The 19,953-nt window shown below is 53.5% G+C and overlaps 3 protein-coding genes and 1 long non-coding RNA gene across 8 annotated transcripts in view; 2 read left to right on the top strand and 2 right to left on the bottom strand.

The window, feature by feature from the left end:
* The first annotated feature begins 10 nt into the window (after positions 1 to 10).
* On the top strand, positions 11 to 2,069 carry LOC148662416 (uncharacterized). Its single transcript, XM_088631138.1, has 3 exons — positions 11 to 114; positions 606 to 908; positions 1,729 to 2,069. The coding sequence occupies exons 1-3, from the start codon at positions 48 to 50 to the stop codon at positions 2,067 to 2,069; spliced, it is 711 nt and encodes a 236-aa protein (XP_088487264.1). The 5' UTR covers positions 11 to 47.
* Positions 12 to 13,219, bottom strand: LOC148662417 (uncharacterized). The gene is made up of 5 exons (XR_015936310.1): positions 13,092 to 13,219; positions 5,627 to 5,791; positions 3,692 to 3,823; positions 611 to 3,007; positions 12 to 122 (listed from the first exon to the last, which is right to left on the bottom strand). It is a non-coding gene; the product is annotated as an uncharacterized LOC148662417 (long non-coding RNA).
* LOC148662418 (uncharacterized) overlaps positions 6,529 to 19,953 on the top strand; it is a 23,314-nt gene continuing 9,889 nt past the window's right edge. The window contains exons 1-7 of one of the 4 annotated variants that reach the window (XM_088631115.1): positions 6,529 to 6,642; positions 7,790 to 8,092; positions 8,797 to 9,096; positions 9,638 to 9,874; positions 10,622 to 10,714; positions 13,216 to 13,253; positions 13,869 to 14,154. In XM_088631115.1, coding sequence (XP_088487241.1) covers positions 6,576 to 6,642; positions 7,790 to 8,092; positions 8,797 to 9,096; positions 9,638 to 9,874; positions 10,622 to 10,714; positions 13,216 to 13,253; positions 13,869 to 13,979 — 1,149 coding nt within the window. In that variant the 5' untranslated portion in view covers positions 6,529 to 6,575 and the 3' untranslated portion in view covers positions 13,980 to 14,154. Of the gene's footprint in view, positions 6,643 to 7,789; positions 8,093 to 8,796; positions 9,097 to 9,637; positions 10,309 to 10,621; positions 10,715 to 13,215; positions 13,514 to 13,868; positions 14,155 to 19,953 lie in introns of those variants that run through there. The other 3 variants (XM_088631114.1, XM_088631118.1, XM_088631116.1) reach the window with 3 other exon arrangements.
* The window catches only part of LOC148662419 (uncharacterized), a 4,954-nt gene continuing 3,015 nt past the window's right edge, over positions 18,015 to 19,953 (bottom strand). For both annotated transcript variants that reach the window (XM_088631131.1, XM_088631130.1), the window contains 2 exons: positions 19,159 to 19,257; positions 18,015 to 18,273 (listed from right to left, as the gene is read on the bottom strand). In XM_088631131.1, coding sequence (XP_088487257.1) covers positions 18,239 to 18,273; positions 19,159 to 19,257 — 134 coding nt within the window. In that variant the 3' untranslated portion in view covers positions 18,015 to 18,238. The remainder of the gene's footprint in view (positions 18,274 to 19,158; positions 19,258 to 19,953) is intronic.

Raw genomic sequence — 19,953 nt, forward strand, 5'->3', positions numbered from 1 at the left:
TCCTGGAGAGATACAGAGCAGAGAGTGATCACAGGGACAGGGTGAGAATGAGTGTGGACACTGAGAGAGGACTGCTGCTGGTGCTGCTACTCAACACTGCTCACCTCAGCGCAGGTAAGAGCCTCCCTCCTGCGTGAGAACCGGCGCTGACAGAATGAGGAACCGGTGTGCAGCAGCTCGGCGCAGGAAGCGTTATTTGAAGTCCTGTCCCCAGCGTGGGCAGCGATCGATGTGAGCAGTTCAGTACCAGACTCGAGAGGTGCTGAACATTATTATTTTACTGGCTAATTCGTCATTGCAACTGTGGAGGAACATGAGCTGACAATCTCTGTGGTACAGACAGTCAGAAGCTGTAGTCTGCTGGTAAAGATTGTGATGCTGTATCTCAGCTCATCAAACAGCAGGTCTTGTCATAGAACAGTGTGTTTCATGAAGCTCCCTGTTTTGGAAAGAGTTGAGGATAAAGAGAAAATCCCCTCGGAGTACAGTACTTGAACGTGTATTATTTTTATAGAGCTTGGTATTCAATAGAGACCTGTACGACCAGAATGACTCACTGTACCATTTCTCTTTTAATGGGTCTTTTCACAAATCTTTTCCCCCAGGTGACACTGTGTTTTTCTTCACTGTGGGAGGGAGTGTCACTCTGCCCTGTAGAGGAGTGAACAGGACAGACTGTTCCACAACTACATGGCTCTTCAGCTCCATATCTCAGAGAGCAGCTGTTGAACTGGTGAATCTTGGAAAGATCAGAGACCAGAAGCCAGGGAGAGTGAGTCTGGGGTCTGACTGCTCTCTGCACGTCCACACTCTCAGCACACAGGATGCTGGACTGTACTCCTGTCAGCAGTTTGTCAAGGGACAGAAACAAGGAGAGGATTCTCATGTCTATCTGTCCCTCCTCACCAGTAAGTCTCTGTCAGTTTCATACCGCCGAATCTCAAAAGTATTTGTACTATAGTTCCAGGTTTTGTGTCTTTGAAAACAAAATTCTACTGGTTACCCAGCGTCCAGAGAGCATTAACACACAATCAGACACTTTCCGAGAAGTAAAATAAGTCAGTATGAGAAGACTCTTTGGACAGTGGGTCAGTGGACAGGAGCAAGGAGAGAGCCTGTACAATCTGTACTCTCTGGCTCTTCTGCACAGTAATTTACTGCCAGTGTCTCTGCTGGGAAATGATCAGAAACTGTGAACTATCCTGAAAACATCAGTGGAGCCAGTGAAGCACGAGCTTCATTACTGTGTCTTTTTAACAGGGATATGACAAACTCTGACACAGGGGAGCAGAGACTTCTCAGCCTGCCAGTGTGCCAGTGTCTCAGTGCACTGTGTTTGCTACAAACATATTTAAACAAATAGCAGTTCATTCTTATTTTAAAACTCCTCTTACAGAGAATGCGTTCAGTAAACACACAGACAGTGCAGGAATTCCTGGTGGTGTGTCTTTGTACCGAGGCGTGTGCTATCGGTGACACAACAAGACAGTCAGTCCGCAAACTGGGACAGTTCACACACACACCAGCAAAGGGGCAAAACTCAAAACCACGGAGAGTTTTTCAAGTTTTTATCTCTAAAGCCCTTTTCTGTTCCTCTGAGTTGTTTTTTAGTAAGAATTTAAGTCACCAAAAGTTGCCATATTTGCCAGAGAACCAGCTCTGTCCTCTCTGCTCAGCCCTGAGTCAGTCCTGCTCTGTGACCTGTGATCTCGTCTCTCTCTTTCCCAGTTCAAGTCTCTCCAGGGGCAGAGCTGAGGACCGGCGGCACTGTGACTCTGCACTGTCTCCTGGACACTAACTGGAGTCCTGAACACTGTCCCTCACCTCTACACTCTTATACAGTGAGCTGGGTGACTGAGACAGGAGCTGAGCTGCAGGGAGACAGATACCAGATCAGCTCCTCTCTCTGCAGCTCCAATCTGACTGTGAGGCTGCAGCCCTCAGACCACAGCAGGCAGTGGAGATGTGATGTAACACAGGAGCGAGCAGTGAAGTTCACACACAGATACTCCACTCTGCTCACAGGTACAGTCTGCTGCTGGTGCTTGTCTGTCTGTTCCTCTGTGTGACTGTGAGGCTGCAGCCCTCAGACCACAGCAGGCAGTGGAGATGTGATGTAACACAGGAGCGAGCAGTGAAGTTCACACACAGATACTCCACTCTGCTCACAGGTACAGATTGTATGACTCCTGGACAGAGTGCAGAAATAACTATTTAATTCTTGTTAGCATACAACAAAATGTGCCAAAATGAGTTGCCAAAATTGTTGATTTCTAAATTGCAGAATACAAGACGTATTAAAGATAACAACACCGTCAATCATTTAACAATTAACATTGTGTTCCTGTGGTATAGTAAGGGATTCACAAAGAATTCACTTACTGTACCTCTAAAACACAATACAGGTCTGCTGTCATTTTGCACACTGCAGACCAATCGTAGCCCTTAATCCTCTGCTGGAGAAACAGATTTCCTTCAGTCCCTGAGAGTGAGCCTGTCTCGTACCAGAGCACACTGACACAAGGACAACGATGTGTGCGTTGCCTTGAGGGGGGTGCAGGAACGGGGGCTTCATTCTCAAGTGCTGGAGGACACACAGCAGGGTTTAGACTCTAGGACAGTTTGACAAGCACACACCATCAAGAGAAAAGAGTCTGTTCTGTGTGGTTCTCACTACACCTGTGTTTCTTCACAGGCAAAGCAACTGTAGCGACTGAATCAACTTCTACAACAACTCCAACCACAACTCCTACAACAATTCCAGCCACATCTCCTACAACAACTCCAACCTCAACTTCTAGAACAACTCCAACCACAACTCCAGGAAAAACTCCATCTACAGTAGGTAATGACCCCTCATTCTTTATCCCAGACAGAGGACAGCTCTGAATGCTCTGATTCATTAGTCTTATCTGTGCTCTATTATATCACCTGTAGTCGAGCTGGCACTGAGACTGACCACTTTCCTCATTGTCCTGATCATCCCTCTGGTCATTGGAGTCACTATCTATACCAAGAGGAGGAACAGCAAACTCACAGGCAAGTAACAGAGCAGTGGAGTCAGTCTAGAGCAGGTCTGTCCACAGGCTGTAAACTCCAGTAACAGAGCAGTTGAGTCGGGCTAGAGCAGGCCTGTCCACAGGCTGTAAACTCTAGTAACGGAGCAGTGGAGTCAGTCTAGAGCAGGTCTGTCCACAGGCTGTAAACTCCAGTAACAGAGCAGTGGAGTCAGTCTAGAGCAGGTCTGTCCACAGGCTGTAAACTCCAGTAATGGAGCAGTGGAGTCAGTCTAGAGCAGGTCTGTCCACAGGCTGTAAACTCCAGTAAGAGAGCAGTGGAGTCAGTCTAGAGCAGGTCTGTTCACAGGCTGTAAACTCCAGTAACGGAGCAGTGGAGTCAGTCTAGAGCAGGTCCGTCCACAGGCTGTAAACTCCAGTAACGGAGCAGTGGAGTCAGTCTAGAGCAGGTCCGTCCACAGGCTGTAAACTCCAGTAACGGAGCAGTGGAGTCAGTCTAGAGCAGGTCCGTCCACAGGCTGTAAACTCCAGTAACGGAGCAGTGGAGTCAGTCTAGAGCAGGTCCGTCCACAGGCTGTAAACTCCAGTAACGGAGCAGTGGAATCGGTCTAGAGCAGGTCTGTTCACAGGCTGTAAACTCCAGTAACAGAGCAAATTGTGCTTGAAATTCTCACCAGGGACTCTCAGTCTCAGTCCATCAGCTTCAGTTTGTCAGGTGATGGTGATCCTCCTGCTGACTACAGTCTGATCTGATTCTCCCTACAGAAGACTCGTCTCCTGAGGTGGAACTGGAGGTCCGGTCCTGACTGTGACAAACGAAGAGAAAGGATGTTAGAGGCCTGTGTTCCCTCTGAGCTGAGCTGAATTCCTGTCAAGTGCATTTTAAATAGCAATATGTAAACTAAAATATGAAGTCAGCTCAGGCAGTGTTGTGACACCTTATTCTTCTCTTGGACACTAGGGGGCACTAGGTGACTCATCAGTCAGATACCAGTGAACAGCAGACAGTATCAGTGACCCCTCAGTGTCTTTAACTAGACTGTGTTCAGACTCGGAGTCTCATGAAGGGATGTTCAGGTGGGAGGTCTGAGCCCTGTGTTTTCACTTGAATTCCGGGCTGGGTCTCTGCTCTGTTCACACTCTGATTAAACCACGACCTTGACCAGGACCGTGTGTCAGCTGGTGTCACTTGGTCAGGCTGTAGCTGTGGATGTATACTGTCTCCCCCAGCCCTCATACTGCAGCAGGGCCCAAGGACACACACAGCTAGTTAACCCCGAGTCACAGTGTCTGCACACACACACACAAACAGCCTCTCTGCCCTCCTCTCCAGGGGGAGTAGATACTGCAGTGGTTTCTGCAGCTCTTAAATCAGACTTCCGGTGAGGAGTGACAGAGATCTTCAATTATAAAGACAGAGGTCAGTGTCACAGGAGACATGCTGACCCCTCACATGTTTAGATAGACCGACCACAGGAAGCAGGAACTGACAGTGATCTCACAGCGGAGAGCGTTTTCAAGGGCTGGAACGTCTGAACAGACGAGGAGAGACAGAGGTCCGATGTCTGTGTGAAGACAGGACTTGAGGGGCTCCCTGATACAGATCGGAGTCGGGGCTGGGAGCAGAGAGGAGCTGTCACACCCCCACAGCTCAGCCCTGTGAGCAGCAGCACTGGAACTCAGGAAACAGAGTGATGTTAAAACAATAAAGGTCTGTTTGATCTCCCTCCCCTTCCTGTGGGTTCGATGTGCCCGGTGCTGTAGTGAGTGTGAACAGGTAGAGGCTGTTGTGCTGGCAGGAATACAAGCTTTCTGTCGCTGTTTCACAGTCTGTCAAGAGGAGCTCTGGGAGAGTGGTGTCCCTGTGGCTCAGGATCTGCGCCTGTGGCTGGGAGGTTGCCGGTTCGAATCCCGCGGCCGGCAGAGGAATCCTACTCCGTTGGGCCCCTGAGGGAGGCCCTTCACCCCCACTGCTCCAGGGGCGCTGTACAATGGCTGACCCTGCGCTCTGACCCCCAGCTTCTCTCCCTGTCTGGGTGTCTCATGGAGAGCAGGCTGGGCTCTGTGAAAAGACACGTTCCTCATGCAAGACATTGTACAGGGTCAATAAAGTGATCTGATCTCTCTCTTCCATCCTCAGACTCTGAGACAAACTCTCTGACTCTCTTCAAATCCAAACTCAAAACCTTTCCCACCTGTTGCACCAGGGCCTGTGTCTGATCGCCCTTCACCCAACCTCTATAAACCTGGGGGCTCTTGGTTGATTTTTTCTCGTACTTTTTCTGCACAGCGTCCTGCTCTTTGGAAAGGTGCTTCAGCGATGAGAGACATCACTGTTATTAAAGGGTATTTATAGACACAGGATGTGTGCAGACTGGTCACAGGGCCACTGAAGTCGTTTCCTGTGGGTTCAGCTCCTCACCGACTCTCACAGGACGGACAGAAACAGAAACAGGTTAAATGCCCCAAACTCCACAAACACTGTCTCCTCAGAGCTCCTGGGCTCCCAGCGGGGCCCGGCGGCCCGAGAGCCTGGTTCTGCTGGTCCAGCTCAGGGGGAGAAGTGTCTCTCAGCAGCTCTGGACAGCAGCCCTGCTCCCTCTCCTCACCAGCAGAGTCCTTCCCAGTGACCCGCCAGCAGGACCAGAGACAAGAGGGGACGAGGGGCTGAAACACTCCCTGTCGCCCGTCTCCCCGGGGAAGAGGCTGGACAAGACCCTGGATCAGTCAGACAGCAGCAACAGGAGGAGCGAGACGGGCCTGGATTCCACACCCTGGAGAGAGGAGAGAGAATTCGTCTGGTTTCTTTGTGGAAATGAAGCCCAGAGACTGTCTTCAGCTCAGCTGGAGCTGTTGTACCTGGAGGTGTACAGAACCTCTTGCTGCTGTATTTCAGACACACTGGCTCTTTCCCAGGGGAATAAACTGTGTTCAGTCACTGTTTCAGTGGTTGCTGTGCTCAGTTGACTGTCTCAAGTGAGATGATGCTTATTGATGGTGTGTACAGTGACTGTATCTCAGTGGATACGTGTTTAGTGACCCTGTGTCTCAGTGCTGATGGTGTTCAATGACTCTGTGTCTCAGTAGAGATGTGTTCAGTGACTGTGTCTCAGTAGAGATGTGTTCCCTGACTCTGTGTCCCAGTGCTGATGGCCTGTGTGCAGTGACTCTGTGTCTCAGTGCTGATAGTGTTTAGTGACTCTGTGTCTCAGTACTGATGGTGTTCAGTGATTCTGTGTCCCAGTGCTGACAGTGATCAGTCAGTGACTCTGAGATTCAGTGGTGAACGTGATCACTAATCTCAGTAAAAGACCAGCGACAATGAACCTATTAACCAAGTGTGAGATAGAGGCTGGGTGTGTAGAACACGGAAGTGTGCCGTCTTTACCATATTTGTCTGAAAATGCTTCACACTCAATTTAAAAAAACTCAGGCCCAGCAGTGTAACGGAAATTGCGTCACAGCTCTCAGTATAAGACACTGACTCTCACGCCCTGAGGCGCTGTGCTTGTCCTGGAGAGATACAGAGCAGAGAGTGATCACAGGGACAGGGTGAGAATGAGTGTGGACACTGAGAGAGGACTGCTGCTGGTGCTGCTACTCAACACTGCTCACCTCAACACAGGTAAGAGCCTCCCTCCTCAACACACTGCACCTCATAGGACAGGTACAAGACACACACTGCAGTCTGATCGTCAGTGTGATTCAGCAGATCAGACAGAGAGAAGACACACACTGCAGTCTGATCGTCAGTGTGATTCAGTAGATCAGACAGAGAGAAGACACACACTGCAGTCTGATCATCAGTGTGATTCAGTAGATCAGACAGAGAGAAGACACACACTGCAGTCTGATCATCAGTGTGATTCAGTAGATCAGACAGAGAGAAGACACACACTGCAGTCTGATCGTCAGTGTGATTCAGTAGATCAGACAGAGAAAAGACACACACTGCAGTCTGATCGTCAGTGTGATTCAGTAGATCAGACAGAGAGAAGACACACACTGCAGTCTGATCGTCAGTGTGATTCAGTAGATCAGACAGAGAGAAGACACACACTGCAGTCTGATCGTCAGTGTGATTCAGTAGATCAGACAGAGAGAAGACACACACTGCAGTCTGATCGTCAGTGTGATTCAGTAGATCAGACAGAGAGAAGACACACTGCAGTCTGATCGTCAGTGTGATTCAGTAGATCAGACAGAGAGAAGACACACACTGCAGTGTGATCGTCAGTGTGATTCAGTAGATCAGACAGAGAGAAGACACACACTGCAGTGTGATCGTCAGTGTGATTCAGTAGATCAGACAGAGAGAAGACACACAGTGCAGTCTGATCGTCAGTGTGATTCAGTAGATCAGACAGAGAGAAGACACACAGTGCAGTCTGATCGTCAGTGTGATTCAGTAGATCAGACAGAGAGGAGACACACTGCAGTCTGATCGTCAGTGTGATTCAGTAGATCAGACAGAGAGGAGACACACACTGCAGTCTGATCGTCAGTGTGATTCAGTAGATCAGACAGAGAGGAGACACACACTGCAGTGTGATCGTCAGTGTGATTCAGTAGATCAGACAGAGAGGAGACACACACTGCAGTCTGATCATCAGTGTGATTCAGTAGATCAGACAGAGCTTAATTGACCCTAATTAATTCTTAGGGATCTGAGTGGCAGGGAAGTGAGCCCCACAGTTACTGACCACAGACTGTGTCAGTTTCTCACACTAACACATTATTGAGAATTTAATTATTTAATTTTCTTCCCCCAGGTGACACTGTGTTTTTCTCCACTGTGGGAGGGAGTGTCACTCTGCCCTGTAGAGGAGTGAACAGGACAGACTGTTCCACAACTACATGGGTCTTCGTGTCCAGACCTGAGAGAACAGCTGTTGAACTGGTTACTCTGGGGATGATCAGAGACCAGAAGCCAGGGAGAGTGAGTCTGGGGTCTGACTGCTCTCTGCACGTCCACACTCTCAGCACACAGGACACTGGACTGTACACCTGTCAGCAGTATGTCAATGACCAGCAGCAAGGACAGGATTCTCCTGTCTATCTGTCCCTCCTCACCAGTAAGTCTCTGTCAGTTTCATACCGCCAATCTCAAATACATTTCTGATCATTCAAATAGGTTTTGTGTTTCTGAAGCAGAATTTTAATGGTTACACAGCCAACACATGAGTTAAAAAAACAGTTGGATCATAATGTAATAAAATTATTCTCTTGCACTGAAACCCCTTCTAACTTAAAATCCCCGAATTCGTGAGAGCTCTCAATGGAAACCAAAACAAACCTATAAAAGGTCACCTCTGTCTAAGATAACACAGGTATAAAAAATGAGCTTCACTTTTAGATCACATTAGCAAGATAATCTGTGAATTACTGCAGTACTCTGCACTGCTTCAGACAAGACATGGAAATCACACTGATAAAGGATCTGTAACTTGGAGTATCTGTGCAACACTGTCTTTAAACTGGTGCTCACTGACTGCACTGTTCCCTGATACTACACTACCAGCAAACTGACTATTCTCACTCACTCTGAACATGGAAGCCTGTGCTCAGTTTGTTGGGCCCTCCAGATAGGGGTGGTCTGTAAACTCTGCACTAAGTGCTACTGTGTGCTGAGGTGGAGAACACTGTGCCGTAGGACAGATGTCTGCAGAAGAGGCTCTCAGTCCTTCCTGTGCTCCTCAGGGGCCAACTGCTCTGTCCTCTCTGCTCAGCCCTGAGTCAGTCCTACTCTGACCTGTGATCTCGTCTCTCTGTTTCCCAGTTCAAGTCTCTCCAGGGGCAGAGCTGAGGACCGGCAGCACTGTGACTCTGCACTGTCTCCTGGACACTTACTGGGGTCCTGCACGCTGTCTCTCATACCTACAAGCATCAATTAAAGTGAGCTGGGTGACTGAGACAGGAGCTGAGCTGCAGGGAGACAGATACCAGATCAGCTCCTCTCCCTGCATCTCCACACTGACTGTGAGACTGCAGCCCTCAGACCACAGCAGGCAGTGGAGATGTGATGTAACACAGGAGCGAGCAGTGAAGTTCACACACAGATACTCCACTCTGCTCACAGGTACAGATTGTATGACTCCTGGCCAGGGTACAGAATTAACTTCTCAATTCTCAATGTCACAGGTGTTTTCTTCTCTCAATGGGCAATGAGATCCTTCATTCATACAGTCAAACCAACCTTTGGTTTCTACAGCACAGAGCACAACAAGTACTTACTGTATTATCACCTCGACTCTTAAAGTAAGATCCCAATTAAGAAGAATTAACAACCGGTAATTCACCCATAATTAATTTACAGTATGTCTACGAGACAATGACAGTCTGCTGTCATTTTGCACACCTATCGTAGCCCTTAATCTTCTGCTGGAGAAACAGATTTCCTTCAGTCCCTGAGAGTGAGCCTGTCTCGTACCAGAGCACACTGACACGAGGACAACGATGTGGGCGTTGCCTTGAGAGGGGTGCAGGAACGGGGGCTTCATTCTCAAGTGCTGGAGGACACACAGCAGGGTTTAGACTCTAGGACAGTTTGACAAGCACACACCATCAAGAGAAAAGAGTCTGTTCTGTGTGGTTCTCACTACACCTGTGTTTCTTCACAGGCAAAGCAACTGTGACGACTGAATCAACTTCTGCATCAACCCCAACCACAACTCCTACATCAACTCCAACCTCAACCCCTACATCAACTCCAACCTCGACTCCTACATCAACTCCAACCTCAACCCCTACATCAACTCCAACCTCAACTCCAACCTCGACTATGACAACCTCCTCTCCCAGAGTCTCCAATCCAGCACCTCAAACCTCGACTCCTCCTGCAGCTCCCCTCACACCAGGTACTGATCTCTCTCTGGACCCTCGGGGGTCCCGGCAGATCCCTGTGGACCAGGGGGCTCCGTGTCCGAGCGGCGCTCTGCCCACTCAGGACCCAGCACGGTCCACAGTCCACAGTGAGGGGCTGTGACAGGGAGATCACAGCCGGAAACACCTGGCAGGCCGCGTCTCTCCCAGTCTGAGGGGGAGCGCTTCTTCCTGCTGGTTGAAACTGCAGACAGCCTCTCCACAGGACACTGCTGTGATGCTCTGTTGTCTGGAGGGAGGAGCTGTCAGCTGTCAGCAGGGCTGGACCAGGAGAAGTGTCTTTAAACACGGACAGAGTGACCTGTCGCTGCTCTTACACTCCAGGGCTGAGTTTCCACAGGCTGACTGCAGCTCAGTGACCAAATCTGCAGGTTCGCTCCTGGAGTCAGACTGGGAGGTCATTACCGGCAGGAAATGTGCACTGCACTGTAACTGTCTGTCCATCCTCCTCTCCTCCTCCAGTCTCTCTCTCACTGTCTGCCCATCCTCTCCTCCCCCTGTCTCTCTCACTTTGTCCATCCTTCTCTCCCCCTCCAGTCTCTCTCACTGTCTGCCCATCCTCTCCTCCCCCAGTCTCTCTCACTCTGTCCATCCTTCTCTCCCCCTCCAGTCTCTCTCACTGTCTGCCCATCCTCTCCTCCCCCTGTCTCTCTCACTCTGTCCATCCTCTCCTCCCACTCCAGTCTCTCTCACTGTCTGTCCATCCTGCTCTCCTCCCCCAGTCTCCCGGACGATGCTCATTCTCATCCCTGTTGCCGTGGTGATGGCGGGAGCTGGGGTCTGTGTGCTGGTCCTCAGAGCCCGGAGGCGAGCAGGTGAGACAACTCAGCTCAGGGTCGTGACCCCCAGCCAGTGGGCGTGTGTGTGTGTGTGTGTGTGTGTGTGTATGATTGCGTACAGGTGTGTGTGAGTGTGAGTGTGTATACGTGCGTACAGGTGTGTGTGAGTGAGAGTGTGTTTGAGTGTGTGAGTGTGACAGTGTGACTGTGTTTGGCCACATCAGTGTTTTCCCTGTGATACACTGGCATCCTGCCCAGCCTGTACCCCCTGTGCCCTCTGTCTGCCGTGTCCATCTCTGAACCCCCACACCCCTCTCTAAGAGCAGAGCCGCACCTGAGGACGAGTCTGCCCTGCCGCAGTGCCCAGCCTGTACCCCCTGTGCCCTCTGTCTGCCGTCCCTGTGCCCTCTGTCTGCCGTGTCCATCTCTGAACCCCCACACCCCTCTCTAAGAGCAGAGCCGCACCTGAGGACGAGTCTGCCCTGCCCAGTGCCCAGCCTGTACCCCCTGTGCCCTCTGTCTGCCCCGTCCAGCTCTGAACCCCCACACCCCTCTCTAAGAGCAGAGCCGCACCTGAGGAGGAGTCTGCCCTGCGCAGTGCCCAGCCTGTACCCCCTGTGCCCTCTGTCTGCCCTGTCCGTCTCTGAACCCCCACACCCCTCTCTAAGAGCAGAGCCGCACCTGAGGACGAGTCTGCCCTGCCCAGTGCCCAGCCTGTACCCCCTGTGCCCTCTGTCTGCCCCGTCCAGCTCTGAACCCCCACACCCCTCTCTAAGAGCAGAGCCGCACCTGAGGACGAGTCTGCCCTGCCCAGTGCCCAGCCTGTACCCCCTGTGCCCTCTGTCTGCCCCGTCCAGCTCTGAACCCCCACACCCCTCTCTAAGAGCAGAGCCGCACCTGAGGACGAGTCTGCCCTGCGCAGTGCCCAGCCTGTACCCCCTGTGCCCTCTGTCTGCCCTGTCCGTCTCTGAACCCCCACACCCCTCTCTAAGAGCAGAGCCGTACCTGAGGACGAGTCTGCCCTGCCCAGTGCCCAGCCTGTACCCCCTGTGCCCTCTGTCTGCCCCCTCCAGCTCTGAACCCCCACACCCCTCTCTAAGAGCAGAGCCGCACCTGAGGACGAGTCTGCCCTGCCGCAGTGCCCAGCCTGTACCCCCTGTGCCCTCTGTCTGCCCTGTCCGTCTCTGAACCCCCACACCCCTCTCTAAGAGCAGAGCCGCACCCGAGGACGAGTCTGCCCTGCGCAGTGCCCAGCCTGTACCCCCTGTGCCCTCTGTCTGCCCTGTCCGTCTCTGAACCCCCACACCCCTCTCTAAGAGCAGAGCCGCACCCGAGGACGAGTCTGCCCTGCCCAGTGCCCAGCCTGTACCCCCTGTGCCCTCTGTCTGCCCCCTCCAGCTCTGAACCCCCACACCCCTCTCTAAGAGCAGAGCCGCACCTGAGGACGAGTCTGCCCTGCCCAGTGCCCAGCCTGTACCCCCTGTGCCCTCTGTCTGCCCCGTCCAGCTCTGACGCCCCCACACCCCTCTCTGAGAGCAGAGCCGCACCTGAGGACGAGTCTGCCCTGCCCAGTGCCCAGCCTGTACCCCCTGTGCCCTCTGTCTGCCCCGTCCAGCTCTGACGCCCCCACACCCCTCTCTGAGAGCAGAGCCGCACCTGAGGACGAGTCTGCCCTGCCCAGTGCCCAGCCTGTACCCCCTGTGCCCTCTGTCTGCCCTGTCCGTCTCTGAACCCCCACACCCCTCTCTAAGATCAGAGCCGCACCTGAGGACGAGTCTGCCCTGCCCAGTGCCCAGCCTGTACCCCCTGTGCCCTCTGTCTGCCCCATCCGTCTCTGAACCCCCACACCCCTCTCCAAGAGCAGAGCCGCACCTGAGGACGAGTCTGCCCTGCCCAGTGCCCAGCCTGTACCCCCTGTGCCCTCTGTCTGCCCCGTCCAGCTCTGAACCCCCACACCCCTCTCTGAGAGCAGAGCCGGACCTGAGGACGAGTCTGCCCTGCCCAGTGCCCAGCCTGTACCCCCTGTGCCCTCTGTCTGCCCCATCCGTCTCTGAACCCCCACACCCCTCTCCAAGAGCAGAGCCGCACCTGAGGACGAGTCTGCCCTGCCCAGTGCCCAGCCTGTACCCCCTGTGCCCTCTGTCTGCCCCGTCCAGCTCTGAACCCCCACACCCCTCTCTGAGAGCAGAGCCACACCTGAGGACGAGTCTGCCCTGCCCAGTGCCCAGCCTGTACCCCCTGTGCCCTCTTTTTGCCCCGACGGTCTCTGACGCCCCCACACCCCTCTCTAAGAGCAGAGCCGCACCTGAGGACGAGTCTGCCCTGCCCAGTGCCCAGCCTGTACCCCCTGTGCCCTCTGTCTGCCCCATCCGTCTCTGAACCCCCACACCCCTCTCTAAGAGCAGAGCCGCACCTGAGGACGAGTCTGCCCTGCCGCAGTGCCCAGCCTGTTCCGAAGGGGGCAGCGTGGCGCAGTTCACACCCGGGCCGCGGAGCCCGGCGGCGCTCTCGGCTCTGACCCGACTCGTGTTTTCCAGGCAGCGGGAACGAGGCTGGGAAGGGAGAGGCAGGAGCGGTAAGTAAGACCCCCTCGCCCTCGCGGGACCAGCCCCTCGGACAGGTCTGGCTCAGACACGCCCTGCTGCCCAGCCAGGCCCATCCCCCTCCACCGCCGGGAGAGAGAGCAATATTCCCAGAGCTGCTTTCCCAGCACTGAAAGTACATTCCTTCCTGCTGCCTTCCTAGGATGACACCTGTGAGAGGACCAGGGGCAGGGTCATTCAGAACCGGCATTTCCGGAACGAAACGCTTAATAGACTCGATATAGACCTGAGCAAGATGGCCGCCATCCATAGCTCAGGAGTACCAGCTGACCCGCTGCTGGAAAAGGCCTATGCAAGGAGACACGGGCGAGCTACATCAGGACACAGGATATAAATGACCCTTCCCCCTGGGTCCTCTTACACACTGCTCAGCTGGAAGAAAACGCCCTTTTCCACGAAAGACCGAACCTTTCGCGTTCATCCGCGGAGGTTCAGAAATCGATCTGATAAAAAAACAAAACAAACAGGGCACGGTAGGTTTGGAGGCAGAGTAATTCACGGCCTAGTTCAGGAGGGTGAGGCAGGTGTTTCTCTCGCGCGAAATGGGCAATATCGGTGAACTGTCCTTTCCTGTCTCTCTCTCACAGAGTGACCCCACTGACCTCTCCTACGCCACGGTCAACTTCAGCGCAGCCAGACAGAGAGACCGGGCTCCTGCTGCCCAAAGCACAGAGTACGCCACACTCAGACTGGGCTAGAGGACACAGCCTCTCCACACTGACTCACTGCTAAAGCACACTGCTGCCCAGAGCACAGAGTACGCCACACTCAGACTGCGCCACAGGACACAGCCTCTCCACACTGACTCACTGCTAAAGCACACTGCTGCCCAGAGCACAGAGTACGCCACACTCAGACTGCGCCAGAGGACACAGCCTCTCCACACTGACTCACTGCTAAAGCACACTGCTGCCCAGAGCACAGAGTACGCCACACTCAGACTGCGCCAGAGGACACAGCCTCTCCATACTGACTCACTGCTAAAGCACACTGCTGCCCAGAGCACAGAGTACGCCACAGTCAGACTGGGCCAGAGGACACAGCCTCTCCACACTGACTCACTGCTAAAGCACACTGCTGCCCAGAGCACAGAGTACGCCACAGTCAGACTGCGCCAGAGGACACAGCCTCTCCACACTGACTCACTGCTAAAGCACACTGCTGCCCAGAGCACAGAGTACGCCACACTCAGACTGCGCCAGAGGACACAGCCTCTCCACACTGACTCACTGCTAAAGCACACTGCTGCCCAGAGCACAGAGTACGCCACAGTCAGACTGCGCCAGAGGACACAGCCTCTCCACACTGACTCACTGCTAAAGCACACTGCTGCCCAGAGCACAGAGTACGCCACACTCAGACTGCGCCAGAGGACACAGCCTCTCCACACTGACTCACTTCTAAAGCACACTGCTGCCCAGAGCACAGAGTACGCCACACTCAGACTGCGCCAGAGGACACAGGCTCTCCACACTGACTCACTGCTAAAGCACACTGCTGCCCAGAGCACAGAGTACGCCACACTCAGACTGGGCTAGAGGACACAGCCTCTCCACACTGACTCACTGCTAAAGCACACTGCTGCCCAGAGCACAGAGTACGCCACACTCAGACTGCGCCAGAGGACACAGCCTCTCCACACTGACTCACTGCTAAAGCACACTGCTGCCTAGAGCACAGAGTACGCCACAGTCAGATTGCGCCAGAGGACACAGCCTCTCCACACTGACTCACTGCTAAAGCACACTGCTGCCCAGAGCACAGATTACGCCACACTCAGACTGGGCTAGAGGACACAGCCTCTCCACACTGACTCACTGCTAAAGCACACTGCTGCCCAGAGCACAGAGTACGCCACACTCAGACTGGGCCAGAGGACACAGCCTCTCCACACTGACTCACTGCTAAAGCACACTGCTGCCCAGAGCACAGAGTACGCCACACTCAGACTGCGCCAGAGGACACAGCCTCTCCACACTGACTCACTGCTAAAGCACACTGCTGCCCAGAGCACAGAGTACGCCACACTCAGACTGCGCCAGAGGACACAGCCTCTCCACACTGACTCACTGCTAAAGCACACTGCTGCCCAGAGCACAGAGTACGCCACAGTCAGACTGCGCCAGAGGACACAGGCTCTCCACACTGACTCACTGCTAAAGCACACTGCTGCCCAGAGCACAGAGTACGCCACACTCAGACTGCGCCAGAGGACACAGCCTCTCCACACTGACTCACTGCTAAAGCACACTGCTGCCCAGAGCACAGAGTACGCCACACTCAGACTGCGCCAGAGGACACAGCCTCTCCACACTGACTCACTGCTAAAGCACACTGCTGCCCAGAGCACAGAGTACGCCACAGTCAGACTGCGCCAGAGGACACAGCCTCTCCACACTGACTCACTGCTAAAGCACACTGCTGCCCAGAGCACAGAGTACGCCACACTCAGACTGCGCCAGAGGACACAGCCTCTCCACACTGACTCACTTCTAAAGCACACTGCTGCCCAGAGCACAGAGTACGCCACACTCAGACTGCGCCAGAGGACACAGGCTCTCCACACTGACTCACTGCTAAAGCACACTGCTGCCCAGAGCACAGAGTACGCCACACTCAGACTGGGCTAGAGGACACAGCCTCTCCACACTGACTCACTGCTAAAGCACACTGCTGCCCAGAGCACAGAGTACGCCACACTCAGACTGCGCCAGAGGACACAGCCTCTCCACACTGACTCACTGCTAAAGCACACTGCTGCCTAGAGCACAGAGTACGCCACAGTCAGATTGCGCCAGAGGACACAGCCTCTCCACACTGACTCACTGCTAAAGCACACTGCTGCCCAGAGCACAGATTACGCCACACTCAGACTGGGCTAGAGGACACAGCCTCTCCACACTGACTCACTGCTAAAGCACACTGCTGCCCAGAGCACAGAGTACGCCACACTCAGACTGGGCCAGAGGACACAGCCTCTCCACACTGACTCACTGCTAAAGCACACTGCTGCCCAGAGCACAGAGTACGCCACACTCAGACTGCGCCAGAGGACACAGCCTCTCCACACTGACTCACTGCTAAAGCACACTGCTGCCCAGAGCACAGAGTACGCCACACTCAGACTGCGCCAGAGGACACAGCCTCTCCACACTGACTCACTGCTAAAGCACACTGCTGCCCAGAGCACAGAGTACGCCACAGTCAGACTGCGCCAGAGGACACAGGCTCTCCACACTGACTCACTGCTAAAGCACACTGCTGCCCAGAGCACAGAGTACGCCACACTCAGACTGCGCCAGAGGACACAGCCTCTCCACACTGACTCACTCCTAAAGCACACTGCTGCCCAGAGCACAGAGTACGCCACACTCAGACTGCGCCAGAGGACACAGCCTCTCCACACTGACTCACTGCTAAAGCACACTGCTGCCCAGAGCACAGAGTACGCCACACTCAGACTGCGCCAGAGGACACAGCCTCTCCACACTGACTCACTGCTAAAGCACACTGCTGCCCAGAGCAGAGAGTACGCCACACTCAGACTGCGCCAGAGGACACAGCCTCTCCACACTGACTCACTGCTAAAGCACACTGCTGCCCAGAGCACAGAGTACGCCACACTCAGACTGCGCCAGAGGACACAGCCTCTCCACACTGACTCACTGCTAAAGCACACTGCTGCCCAGAGCACAGAGTACGCCACAGTCAGACTGCGCCAGAGGACACAGCCTCTCCACACTGACTCACTGCTAAAGCACACTGCTGCCCAGAGCACAGAGTACGCCACACTCAGACTGAGCCAGAGGACACAGCCTCTCCACACTGACTCACTGCTAAAGCACACTGCTGCCCAGAGCACAGAGTACGCCACACTCAGACTGCGCCAGAGGACACAGCCTCTCCACACTGACTCACTGCTAAAGCACACTGCTGCCCAGAGCACAGAGTACGCCACACTCAGACTGCGCCAGAGGACACAGCCTCTCCACACTGACTCACTGCTAAAGCACACTGCTGCCCAGAGCACAGAGTACGCCACAGTCAGACTGCGCCAGAGGACACAGGCTCTCCACACTGACTCACTGCTAAAGCACACTGCTGCCCAGAGCACAGAGTACGCCACAGTCAGACTGCGCCAGAGGACACAGCCTCTCCACACTGACTCACTGCTAAAGCACACTGCTGCCCAGAGCACAGAGTACGCCACACTCAGACTGCGCCAGAGGACACAGCCTCTCCACACTGACTCACTGCTAAAGCACACTGCTGCCCAGAGCACAGAGTACGCCACACTCAGACTGCGCCAGAGGACACAGCCTCTCCACACTGACTCACTGCTAAAGCACACTGCTGCCCAGAGCACAGAGTACGCCACACTCAGACTGCGCCAGAGGACACAGCCTCTCCACACTGACTCACTGCTAAAGCACACTGCTGCCCAGAGCACAGAGTACGCCACACTCAGACTGCGCCAGAGGACAATGATTGCCTGCAAAGACAAATGGGCATTTCTTAACTCCAAATAAAAATGGGCTAAATACAGTGTTTAATCCAGCTGTGCTTACAATGTCCTAGTTCTTGATCTGCATTTGTGCCGGTGCTTCTGTAAAACTTTGCTGTTAAATCTGTTCTTCCTATTTTTATACCTAAGGGTATTGTTTTAAATGAGAATAAAGATGACTGTTCTTTACCTTTCTTTCCTCTGTATGTAAAAATCAGCAGTCGACATGTTTTTTTCATGCTTTATTTCGGGATTTACTATATTTACTACAGGCTAACATTTGCGATACAGTGTGTATAATAATGTAGCATCATGAATATATCAAGTGCGATGTTTACTACCAGGGCTAAGCCAACATTCTGAGATAAGGCTTGGCTGTATCATACAACTCTTTGACAGCATATTAGATCAGGAGATTCAGAAGCCAGACTCGGTAGTGAGAAGGTTAAACAATCAGTTCCTGGTGTCAAGTTCAGTCCACGATTCTTCTGTAGGGAAAATCATATGGAATAACAATCAGTTCTTGCTTACTGGAGCAACAGAATTCAACTGACTGAGACTGAGAGTGTCTGTACACAATATTCCTGGAGTTTTCAGCCTGTGAACAGACCTGCTCTAGACTGACTCCACTGCTCTGTTACTGGACTTTACAGCCTGTGGACAGACCTGCTCTAGACTGACTCCACTGCTCTGTTACTGGACTTTACAGCCTGTGGACAGACCTGCTCTAGACTGACTCCACTGCTCCGTTACTGGAGTTTACAGCCTGTGGACAGACCTGCTCTAGACTGACTCCACTGCTCTGTTACTGGAGTTTACAGCCTGTGGACAGACCTGCTCTAGACTGACTCCACTGCTCTGTTACTGGAGTTTACAGCCTGTGAACAGACCTCCTCTAGACTGACTCCACTGCTCTGTTACTGGAGTTTACAGCCTGTGGACAGACCTGCTCTAGACTGACTCCACTGCTCTGTTACTGGAGTTTACAGCCTGTGAACAGACCTGCTCTAGACTGACTCCACTGCTCCGTTACTGGAGTTTACAGCCTGTGGACAGACCTGCTCTAGACTGACTCCACTGCTCTGTTACTGGAGTTTACAGCCTGTGGACAGACCTGCTCTAGACTGACTCCACTGCTCTGTTACTGGAGTTTACAGCCTGTGGACGGACCTGCTCTAGACTGACTCCACTGCTCTGTTACTGGAGTTTACAGCCTGTGAACAGACCTGCTCTAGACTGACTCCACTGCTCTGTTACTGGAGTTTACAGCCTGTGGACAGACCTGCTCTAGACTGACTCCACTGCTCTGTTACTGGAGTTTACAGCCTGTGGACAGACCTGCTCTAGACTGACTCCACTGCTCCGTTACTTGCCTGCGAGTTTGCTGTTCCTCCTCTTGGTATAGATGACGACTCCAACGACCAGAGGGATGATGAGGACAATGAAGAAGACGGTCAGTCTCACGGCCAACACTGCAGCCGACACAAACGACACAAGAGTCGGTTTCATTATATCAAAGGTACTCATGACTTCCATCTAGACATCCGCCTGACCCAGACTCCCTGGTTGTTGACCGGCAGTGGCCTGGACTCTGCCCTTCAGCTGCCTGCCTATACCGTACAAGCTTCACTAAGGACATAAGCTGGTAAGACAGGTCACAGACATACTGTCACGGACATCCAAAGGGACTCACCGTGGGGAGCAGGAGAGCGGAAAAAGACCCATATGCGTAGCGGCGAGACGGGAAAAAGGCCCGGGCTCATTAGTGCAAAGAGTTCAGGAATGCCGTATAGAAACCTATGCCCTCAGGGAGCGGACGTGGGGCGCCCTGGTGCTAGGCGGGTCTCAGGACATCCGAACGTCAATGCTGAGCGAGGACAGAGTGCAAGACCCGGAAATATATAGCCCAAGGGAAAGAGAGGGACAGGAAGGACAGCAGACCGGAAACTAGGGACAGGACAGAGAAGGAGCGCCCTCTGGCTGCAGAGGGCGTGACAGATACACCGTCGCTACCCACCTCCTCCCTGACTAAACATTTTGCAAAAACCGGCCCATGAAGTCCCTGACTGAAGGGAGACCAGAAGACCCCAGTGTGTCTCCAGAGGACCCGGAGCCGAGAGTCAGAGGTCTACATGTACAGGACGGCCGCTCAGAAGCTGAGAAACAGG

Source organism: Lepisosteus platostomus, chromosome 5, assembly GCF_059453375.1.
Source record: "Lepisosteus platostomus isolate fLepPlt1 chromosome 5, fLepPlt1.hap1, whole genome shotgun sequence".
NCBI classification, from domain to species: domain Eukaryota; kingdom Metazoa; phylum Chordata; class Actinopteri; order Semionotiformes; family Lepisosteidae; genus Lepisosteus; species Lepisosteus platostomus.

What these genes read in the sequence shown, in the direction of transcription:
- LOC148662416 (XM_088631138.1), top strand. Translation starts at nt 48, where the DNA reads ATGAGTGTGGACACTGAGAGAGGACTGCTGCTGGTGCTGCTACTCAAC. An exon ending in CACTGCTCACCTCAGCGCAG is followed by an intron (nt 115 to 605) that starts GTAAGAGCCTCC and finishes CTTTTCCCCCAG; the next exon opens with GTGACACTGTGTTTTTCTTC. An exon ending in CTATCTGTCCCTCCTCACCA is followed by an intron (nt 909 to 1,728) that starts GTAAGTCTCTGT and finishes TCTCTTTCCCAG; the next exon opens with TTCAAGTCTCTCCAGGGGCA.